We start from the raw sequence: 11314 nt of genomic DNA, 5'->3' as shown, positions 1-11314 counted from the left end.
TTTACTTACTAATATCCGTGAAGGATAGTTTAAATTAAGTTTCTGCGGTAATCATACTTTAAGAATGAATAGTTGAGTACAAGAGCCAAAAATATTCTTTACATGCAGACTACAAAACTAAATCTCGATCTGACATTAATGTCAAAGTCGACAATAGGTAAGGGAAATTTATTTTGAGGTTAGAAATTAGAATATATTTTGACAGCATAGATTGTTATTTTTCTTTTGCAATAACCTGATTATTGACAAAGTGCAACTTTATATTAAATATGGATACTGTTGTCAAAAGTATGCTCGATGAGGAGGTCGAAGAGGAGAAAAAGGTTGTTGTATATATTAATAACTTATGCTTGCTAAATAACTTATTTGTAGAAATAGAAGTTAACAAGATTTCAAACTTAAATTTGCAAAGTTTTTAGTTATTCCTACTAAGACATAGCTAGCTTCAACTACAAAATGTATAACTCTATCTGTTCATATTCATAGGTATTCACATTTTCTTTAAACAAAAGTTTTATGTAACTAATGAAACCATTTACTTATTTCAGGGTTTAGTAATATTTGGTAGGGATGTCTCCAAAATACCTTGCTTCAGAGAGAGTTTCCTGTACGGCATTGCAACAGGAATCGGCGTTGGTTTAGCAGCTTTTATAAAAACATCAAGGCCCATGCTATCACAACATATTGGTGTTGGGACTTTTTCAATGACCACAATGGTATATTGGTGCTTTTGTAGGTATGAGTGGTCGAAGCAAAGGTTTGATGCTCAGATCTTACAAGATGCACTGAAAGATAAAATTATGTATGAAGGTACAGCAATGGAGAGAGAGCTAGAACAAAAAGGTGTTTTAAAATCAGCTTAAAATGAAATAAAGTAGCAGCAATTTATAAACTTAATATACCGCACTGACAACATGGCAATGATATGTACATAATATGATGCTGAACCATTTGCTAAATGTATCTTTTATCATGTAGACATACAGTCACACTTTGCTTCGTTCTATGTTTAATACTTCTGTAATATATTATAGGTAAGAATTATGTTTTGTAACCCATGAAAGTAGGTGATATTTTCAAATCTTAATAAAACTATATAGAAAGAAGTTTTAAGTAATGATAATTTGTCAATTATATTAAAACCCATATACTGTACTGAAAAAGTTACATATAAGCTTAAACTATCTGAAAATAATAACTACAGAAACCAGGTTTTAAATGAATGAATGTAAATTATACTTACATAATAAGAAAATGTATTCAGATCCTGTTTTAAGTATTGAACTGATGAAATTTTTATAATCACTAAAATTGCTACAATGTTTATAACAAGTTTCAATGAACCTAGGACAAATTGTGAGCATTTATTGATAAAAATGTAATTATACACATTCAATTGTATAAGTTCATTAGTTCCATCATTATGGCCATTAACTTTAATAAATCATATAGTGTAGTAACTTGTTTAATCAGTAGCTGAGATAACTTTAAACCAAACAAGCAGATATGATTTGTTAACTGTAGTTATATTTGGAATGTATATTTTAGTGTAGTAGTAATAAAAAAAATAGTTACAGCTAAGAGGTTTTATTACACCTTATTCAATTAATAATGCTTATACCTCATTGAAGTATTATGCTTAGACATTGGGGGGGGGGGGGAGGGGCTATCATCATTATTTAATTTGTAATTAGATTTTTCTAGATGAGTAAGCAGGAGAGGTGTTTCAACTTCATAACTGATAGTCTTATTTTAGGAGTTGGTAAGCAACAAATAATACATTTCTTTAATTTATTAAATTGAATGTACCTAACATTGGCATACAAATTATCTAATCAGTGGAACGAGGCGGGGTTAATGCCCGACTTCGACTTTTTGCAGTGCAATCTCCAAATAGAATGCACATAATTTTTTTAAAAATACAGACAATTTAACTAACAACTTATCATACTTAGCAAATTTATATCTATACATGAACCGTGTTTGTCGTTATAGCCATGCGGACCTTACTAAATAATATTGTGAAATAAATAATGACCGATATTAGATGAAGACGTAATAGCATATTAATAGATGATGTTATCAACCTAACGTAATGGATAGTTATTTTTTCTTAGACCGGCTTACAAATTCCATATTTAGCCAGTATTTAACTATCGTCAGTAGTTCGGTTGTAGTATCGGTGTAATACTACTGTCATTGTTTGCGTCTAATTAAACCAAATATGAGGTCACAGTATTGCGCCAGTGACCACAGAGCTTGAGGTGCACTTGTGGCCTTGACTAAGTATCAAATCCACTTACTAACCTAAAGATACCTTTACCTATAATATAAATTATATCCAGACAAGTATTTGCTTATAACTTCGCCACAAATATAAAAAAAGGTTCACATATTCGTTAAATTAAAATACGGTGATTTGTTGACACTCGTAAGTTCTAGCTAGTAATAAATTCCTAAGACGTTTCACAAAGATTGTGCGCTTGTTCTGTATAGACGTGCCCTTATCCATACAACCGTGGCAATGTGTAACATCTATTATCTCTATTGAGAGATATACAATGAGCAATAAGTTAGTATGCACGCGGCATTGACGACGGCCACTAGATCCAGACGATCCAGTAACATTGGAGGTATTGGAGCGGCGTGTTCTGTGCGCCGTCTGACGGTCTCGCGGACATACCGGTTTAAAAGTCAAGTCGGTGTTCATGTTTAAAATGGAAACTATAGACGATATAATGCCAAAAGATGTGGAGACAGTTTTAGTATTTTTTGTTAACGGCAAAAAGGTAAGATTACTTTTATTTTTAATCATTATTTTGTCATATTTAATCTGATATCTACTAACACTGATCTGTCCGTCTTCTGCCCATAGGTGGTGAAGTTCTGTTTTTATTTAGTTGAATAATTATCGGCACCTATAAGTATTTAATTTACTATTTAGCTATATGTATATAAGATATTTATTAGGTACCTACCTAACGTACCATGCACAGTTAATATTAATGAATGTCGGCGAACTAACTACTTATGCAGTTATTTACCTTGGCATATATATCTTTGATTTTTTGCGTTTGATAACTTTAAAAACAATTGTTACTTATACAATTTAATTAATGGTTTTAATACAATTTTCATAAAACGTACCTATGTATAGTATGTATATACTAAAGCAGGCCATTCCTTATTAACTTGACATTGTCAAGGATTTTTGACTGCTTTCTCTCAATTAATTAACTACTCAATCAATTAATTAAGTACCTGTAATGCAAAGCGTATACTTAAAAAAATCACATAACGACATATTATTTGATCATTTAGGTTCTATAAAATGTACCTAATTATTGATGTTTTATCGCTAAGGTAGTTGGTACTTATTTACAATCTTCTGAATACTTGATAGAACCACTATATTCCTGACGTCCTATGTGCCTATACCTATCATTTACGATAATGGAGGGGTAACTCTACTCAGTGAATATTTACTTTGATCCTCTTGACTAGTCAGACGGCCTTAAATCTTGCAATAGCTTGAACTAGTACGTATAAAGTTTCAGAGAGGATGGAATTTCAGAGTATTGACACCTTTCACTTAGCACATTCCTACCTGCATAGGACACAGGTTGTTGGTTTATTGAGTCTGTGAAAAATACTAAATATTATACCCTATACTATTAAAACGATCATCAGTGCAACTACTTAGGTACAGAATTTTAACAGGAAATTTTGCTATAATATTTGAGGAGGGAGCTGCCTACTTATATAATTTGACCGCAGATAATACTGGTTGCTATTTATCTAATAATTTACGCCCTCAATGAAGATTTATCTCGTTAATGTAGATAAATAATTAATAATTATACTTACGGATTGTAGGCGCGTGACTCCCGGCATCATAGTGGCTGTAATAAGTTTAAAACTCATATCTTGTGTAGGATACCCTGTCCTCTTTAGGTATACCTAGATCCACTTAGATATAAGTTACTGGTTGTATTGCGAGTTCTTATCTTGGCTAAGCGAATGATACAAAACCAAACAATGGGCCTGTTATTTATTCATAATTAATTATTTTCTAGGTTGTCGAGAAAAACCCGGATCCAGAATGTACGTTGTTGTTTTATCTCCGCAAGAAACTATTACTAACTGGCACAAAATATGGATGTGGCGAGGGTGGCTGTGGCGCCTGCACAGTTATGGTGTCTCAGTTTTTAAGACATGAAAATCGTGTCAAGTATCCTTTACAAATTATTTATTTTACAAACGTTCAGAGTGTAATATGGTATTTCGACTTCCATTTCCACAGCCCGGCTAGCTCAGTCGGTAGAGCATGAGACTCTTAATCTCAGGGTCGTGGGTTCGAGCCCCACGTTGGGCGCAACTTTTTGCTTCTGTATTCATTCTATATAGATCCAGTAGTTCTTTGGCAATTTACGACAAATTCTATATTTAAATGCGATATTTTTTAATGCTTTCCATAGAAACAGTAATAATGATTGAGGTTAATATTTTTTTTCATAAAATAATGAAAGGTTTTTTAGTTTATATTGGTAGTATACATTTTGGTAATATTTTTTATTAATTTACGATACATCAGTTGCCTTAAAGTTACGACTCGAGGGAATTCGAATTGTAGGTAATTCTTCGAATTGTTTATGTATATTTTTCATTACTTGCTTGATTACTTTTTATTTGATAAAAGAGGAGATTTCTTCATTATTAATTAAACTTCAGGTACTTTATTATTGCTGTATGATGTATGTTAAAATAAAAATTCAGCTTTTCTTTTAAATGATCGATAAAAATATTTGGGACAAAAATATCCTTAATAACATTTTGTATTATCAAGGCACATTGCAGTGAACGCCTGTTTAACACCTTTGTGTGCGATGCACGGCTTGGCAGTCACTACAGTCGAAGGCATCGGATCCACACAAGACCGGCTACATCCCGTCCAAGAAAGGATAGCGAAAGCTCACGGATCGCAGTGCGGCTTCTGTACTCCAGGGATCGTCATGTCTATGTACACGTTACTTCGAAGCAAAAAAAATATAGATTACACAGACATCGAAACCTCTTTACAGGGAAACCTCTGTAGGTGCACTGGTTACAGACCTATTATTGAAGGCTTCAAAACTTTTATAGAAGGATGGGAAAAGTGCTATAACTCACCTGGCGAGAAGGGTGTCTGTGCAATGGGGAAAGACTGTTGTCGAAATAAAGAAGGAAATAGTGGCAATCAGCTGTTCAATAAGTCAGCTTTCCAGCCGTATGATTCAACACAGGAACCCATTTTCCCACCTGAATTAAAAGTAGAGAGCCGTTATGAAGAGGCTTATTTATTTTTCAAGGGAGAAAACGTTACATGGATAAGGCCAAACAATTTAAACAGTTTGCTTCAACTCAAGAGCAAATATCCTTCTGCAAAAATTGTCGTAGGCAATAGTGAAATTGGGGTGGAAGTAAAGTTCAAAAAGAAAATCTATCCCATTCTATTGTATCCCACGATGATACAAGAAATGAACTTCTTGAATGTTTCAAGTAAAGGGATTGTTATAGGTGCTACAACTACATTAAGCGAACTGTATAGTTTTCTTGAAGAGCAAATAAACGAAAATCCTAAAACATGTAAGATTTTTGAAGCCATCAAAGATATGCTTCATTGGTTTGCTGGAACACAGATACGGAATGTTGCAACATTAGTGGGAAATATAATGACAGCTAGTCCAATATCTGATTTGAATCCGATACTAATGGCATGTTCAGCTGTTTTAAATATTTACAGCAAAAAATCTGGATACCGTGAGGTAGTCATAGACGAAGCATTTTTCAATGGGTATAGAACTACTGTTCTCGAAGAAGACGCTGTTGTTGTATCTGTTGAGATACCTTTTACGGAAGATTTGCAATATGTCAAAGCTTACAAACAGGCTAGGCGAAAAGAAGATGATATTTCTATAGTGACCGCGGCGTTCAATGTGAAGTTTGATCCTATTACCAAATCAGTATTATATGCAAAATTGTGTTATGGTGGTATGGGGCCAACAACCATTTGTGCTAATGTAACTTCAAAGTTACTAATTGGACAGAAATGGGATCAAAATATGTTAAATATCATATTTAGCTCGCTAATAACCGAGTTGCAATTAGATAGCTCTGCCCCAGGGGGAATGGCAGATTATCGGAAGTCTCTCTGCTTAAGTTTATTTTTTAGATTCTATTTATACGTGTTAAAAAGCCTTAGCAAACCTAATGGTGTGAAGGTGTATGATGACAAAGATATCACTGGAGCACAAGAAATATCTGCGGTGGAACCAAATAGTTCACAGTGCTTTGAAATAAGAAACCAAGAGAAGGTTGTTTCTCATGCCGTTGGGAAACCAATAACACATGTTTCGGCATTAAAGCAAGCTACGGGGGAAGCTATTTACTGCGACGATATTCCAACCGTAGCAGGCGAACTGTATTTAAAACTTGTATTTAGTACAGAAGCTCATGCAAAAATTTTGTCAGTAGACGCTAGTAAAGCTTTATTAGTACCAGGGGTGGAAGCATTTTTGTCAGCAGCCGATTTAGACAAGGAAAGCAATAAAATGGGTCCAATCATGAAAGACGAAGAAATATTTTCTCGTGAAACAGTGACAAGTCGTGCTTGCGTAATAGGTGCTATAGTAGCTACTTCAGAAGATGCAGCTAGAAAAGGAAAGGACTTAGTAGTTGTCAACTACGAACAATTAGATCCAGTAATAGTAACAATCGAAGATGCAATATCACATGGCTCGTATTTCCCTTCCTATCCACGTATTCTAAGAAAGGGTGACGTCAATGATGTCTTTACAAATTCAACTCATATTGCGGAAGGTCAGGTCAGAAGTGGAGCACAAGAACATTTTTACTTAGAAACGATGTCAGCTTATGCTTCCAGAAAAGAAGATGAACTTGAGATAATAGCTTCGACACAACATCCTGAAGATATAGCAGTGAGTTTCTTATTAAAACTTGCATTCCTTTTATAATCAAATTATGAAATTCGGGATTGTTTATTTCTAATACTTACTTTTGATTTTCCTTTCAAGCGTTTGGTATCAGAATCGCTTCAAATCCCTAGCCATAAAATTATTGCCAAAGTTAAAAGGATTGGCGGTGGCTTCGGAGGTAAAGAGTCGAGACCAGCAATTTTGGCCGTCCCGGTAGCAATAGCCGCATACAAATTAAAGAGACCTGTAAGAGCTGTACTAGACAGAGATGAAGATATGCAGTTATCCGGCTACAGACATCCGTGTTTGATAAAATATAAAGTCGGATTTACGGATGGGGGAATTATAACAGCGGCCAAATTTGAGATTTATGCCAACGCAGGGAACTCAATGGATATATCTTGTGCGGTAAGTTTTAATGTTCAATTTTTTATTCTGTTAGCTACCAAAATCTCTCTACGCTTTCGCGTCTAAACCACTGAACTGATTTTAATAAAATTTGGTACAGAGATAGAGTTGACCTTGAGAAAGAACATAGGATAGTTTTTTTCACGGACTTTTGAAGAGTTCACTTGGAAACGCGATATAATCGACCTCGACGCGGGCAAAGCCGCGGGCGAAATGCTAGTGTGATATAAAAACCTAAATAATTTTAAAATTAACCTTCACTAATTACAGATGATGGAGAGAGCCTTAGTACATGTCGACAATTGTTACTTCATACCAAATGTTGAAGTGCATGGCTATCTATGCAAGACTAATATGCCTTCGAACACTGCCTTCAGAGGGTTTGGAGCCCCAAAAGCAATGATGGCTGCTGAGACTATGATACGCCACGTAGCGACAGTATTAAACAAAAGCTATGAAGAGATTATTGGAATCAACATGTACAAGGAAGGTTCATTGACCCATTATAATCAAAAGCTAACATACTGCACTCTGACAAGGTGTTGGAACGAATGTTTAGAAACTTCTCATTACTGGCAACGAAGGTTAGAAGTTGAGGATTTCAACAGGTAAGGAAAAAATAATTTCAATAAATTTTACGTGATTTCATCTTCTGACATAAATTTCTTATTTATTAACTCATATTTTGAACTTTCTATGATCTTCCAGGCATAATAGGTGGAAAAAGAAAGGTATCGCATTGGTGCCCACAAAATACGGAATATCGTTCCAAGTAAACGTTCTTATGCAAGCTGGCGCATTACTATTGGTCTATAAAGATGGATCAGTTCTACTTTCAATCGGTGGCATCGAAATGGGACAAGGCCTATTTACAAAGATGATACAAGTAGCCTCAACAGCTTTAGAAATCGATTATACGAAAATTCACATCAGTGAAATGTCAACCGACAAAGTTCCAAATAGTTCACCGACAGCTGCAAGTATAAGTTCTGATTTATATGGTATGGCCGTCTTAGAAGCCTGCAAAATCTTAAAAGCTCGATTGGAACCTTTTAAAGCTAAAAATCCCAATGGAAAATGGGAAGACTGGGTCATTGATGCTTACGTCAATAGAGTGCAGTTATCAGCTACCGGATTTTACGCTGCTCCAGAGATAGAATACAATTCTGAGACAAATTCTGGCAATTTGTACGAATACTTTACTTATGGAGTAGCTTGTTCAGAGGTTATTATCGATTGCTTGACCGGCGACCATCAGGTACTCAGAACAGACATAGTGATGGATGTTGGAGAAAGCTTGAATCCTGCTATAGACATAGGGCAAATTGAAGGTGCCTTCATGCAAGGCTATGGTTATTATACAATGGAGGAGATGGTATTCTCACCTCGTGGAGAAGCTCTTTCGCGAGGCCCTGGAGCTTACAAAATACCAGGATTTTCAGACATTCCGAAAGTTTTTAATGTTTCTCTATTGAAGGGTGCTCCGAATCCTCGAGCAGTTTATTCATCAAAGGTATGCTTTCCTTTACCTTACGTTGTCTGTTCAGGCAAATAAACCTGTAAATGAAAATGATTATTAAAGAATTCAGAATGATTAGCCCATCTTAGTATGGCTTGTATTCCCAGATCTGCATTACATTTATTAATTAACTAATTATTCGTTTTACGTTTCAGGCTGTTGGTGAACCTCCTCTCTTCCTTGCCGCGTCAGTATTTTTCGCTATCAAAGATGCTATACGGTCAGCTCGGGTAGACAGCGGAGAATCTCCAGAATTCGTTTTGGATGCACCAGCAACGTGCGCGCGTATAAGAATGGCTTGTGAAGATCTAATTACAAAACAGGTATGGAAAAACTTTTTAAGTTCATTCTAATAACTGCATTACAGAAACGTGGAACAATGTACAGCTGCACAAGTCGATCGCTCACAGGTTAAAGTTCGCTTGATAAGGTCCGTGGATGAGTGACTATCTATTTCATAACGAGATCCTCCGTGTTTTTGAAGGCACGTTTAATAGTGGGCCATCTTTTTATCAATCGTAATTGGTAGTAAGAAGCTAGAGGTCAGATAGGCTCCTAAGAAAACTCTGATACGTAGCTGCATCCGGTTAGACTGGGAGCCGACCCCAACATAGTTGGGAGAAGATTAGGATGATGATGACATTACAGAAATGACAAAGGAAATTGTACCTAAAAAAGTAAAATAAATACTTTAGTCAACAGACTACATAAGATGAGAAAGTTCTGACTACTTTGTAACTCACGTGATGACAATAATGTTTTGGTGAAGACAGTATAATTCAGAGGCTTAGGTATGTCTGAAAGTGGCAGTAGGTTTTGCATCAAAAAACCTCAATCTGTAGTGTAAATATGTCACGAACTTTACTCTCCAGAAGAGCAACTTACGAAGGACACAAATGGGTTTCCTTCTGTTGAGATAACAATGGGCAAATTGTGGAATGAGACTAAAATGAACAAACCTCAATGGTCCAATGTGTACCATTACACGTTGTATTTTTGTTTGCTTTTTAATTTGTATCTTAGTCCATAAATAATAAGTCGTCTAGCCTAAGCAATGTCTTTCTTGCCACTAAATCTAATAATAGTCTAATAGACCTATGTTTTGTGTTACAGGTAAAACCTACGATTAAGGATACTGGGAAGCCGTGGAATGTGATAGCTTGAAGACAACATTTTCTGCAATAAGATTTTAATTTGTAATACCTTCACACTGTTTTTAATATATAATCACCGCAAATAAATTACTTTTAATGCAAAAGTTGTTTGTGATTCCATGCTATTGTTATCGCCTTATCTTTTCGTGAAAGTACATATTTACTTAATTTACCAATGTTCAAGTTGAGCAATATCACGCACGACCAGAGTGACAGTTCATGTATTTTGTAATATTATATTTAATTACAGATTACTACATATATTTAATACTTTATTGGAAATATCAAGTTCAAAGTTAGCGTGAAACTATTTTGGCAACGATATCTGGCCAAATAGGCATCAGGCATAGGCTTTATGTTGCCAGAGGAACTAAAACGTGTTGATTTCTGTCGCCGATGTTGCAGCGCGTCACAACTCCACTTGACAACATCAACTGCATGTGACTTGACTTGACTTAAAGTCCTATGTCCCCTAGATGGGGCAGAGGGCGTCCACAGAGGTTCTCCATCTCGATCTGGCTTGAGCTTCATGCTTCATCTCGCTCCACGTCATACCGATGCTGTAGCATGAGAAAAAAAACAAAATGCGTAGCGCAGCATCTGCCTGAATCGTGCCATGCCGTGCAAAAACAGCCGGATATATTAAGCATCACGTGTTGCGCGTCAATTTTTGTATATTGGATATAATATCATCATATATCAAGCCTTAGCTTGGCTTGATTCGCCAAATTCCAAGTAAAAGCTCTTCGAGACTTATGACTTAAAATTTGGCATGAAGTCAAAACCGATACAGATACATATTTGTAAGACTTTCGATGTTCAGATATGGGTGTCAATCGGGGTAGTAAATGGCAACTATTATAAGTAGAAATTCATAGAAAAACAGAAACACAGACGGATAAACGACATCTAGTCTATCTTCCTTCGTCAATACTTGTTTCTATGCCAGCTATTTTACCTCAGTAGGTATAAAATGATAAAAACGTAAAAACAACCGAGTCATTGTCATTATATCAACACATCGCCGAAGTAAGTTCGTTTAGGTAGGTCCTACAAGATTTGATTAACGAATAACAGAAACTCGTCGATAGATGCATTTGATGCGGTTTAAGGACGTGTCTTTACAATGGCAATTTATTCAATTTGCAACAGATGGCAGTCCACGATTATTTTGAGATAAAAACTTAGGTATATAAAAGTGCACTAGTTCCTGTATGAGATAAACGAGGCTATAGGGAAATATAGCAATCGTCTCATGT

The 11314-nt window shown here is 35.5% G+C and overlaps 2 protein-coding genes and 1 non-coding gene across 3 annotated transcripts; all 3 read left to right on the top strand.

Moving 5' to 3' along the window:
- Positions 1-173: 173 nt before the first annotated feature.
- On the top strand, positions 174-1576 carry LOC113497336 (cytochrome c oxidase assembly protein COX20, mitochondrial). The gene is made up of 2 exons (XM_026876856.1): positions 174-323; positions 549-1576. The coding sequence occupies exons 1-2, from the start codon at positions 270-272 to the stop codon at positions 861-863; spliced, it is 369 nt and encodes a 122-aa protein (XP_026732657.1). The 5' UTR covers positions 174-269; the 3' UTR covers positions 864-1576.
- Positions 1577-1664: 88 nt separating this feature from the next.
- On the top strand, positions 1665-10159 carry LOC113497333 (xanthine dehydrogenase-like). The gene is made up of 8 exons (XM_026876849.1): positions 1665-2789; positions 4077-4231; positions 4847-6977; positions 7074-7382; positions 7653-7990; positions 8091-8895; positions 9057-9224; positions 10015-10159. The coding sequence occupies exons 1-8, from the start codon at positions 2709-2711 to the stop codon at positions 10063-10065; spliced, it is 4038 nt and encodes a 1345-aa protein (XP_026732650.1). The 5' UTR covers positions 1665-2708; the 3' UTR covers positions 10066-10159.
- On the top strand, positions 4303-4375 carry Trnak-cuu. Its single transcript has one exon. It is a non-coding gene; the product is annotated as a tRNA-Lys (tRNA).
- Positions 10160-11314: the final 1155 nt, after the last annotated feature.

This window comes from Trichoplusia ni, chromosome 9 (assembly GCF_003590095.1).
Source record: "Trichoplusia ni isolate ovarian cell line Hi5 chromosome 9, tn1, whole genome shotgun sequence".
NCBI classification, from domain to species: Eukaryota; Metazoa; Arthropoda; class Insecta; order Lepidoptera; family Noctuidae; genus Trichoplusia; species Trichoplusia ni.
This window is presented reverse-complemented; position numbering and strand designations above follow the sequence as displayed.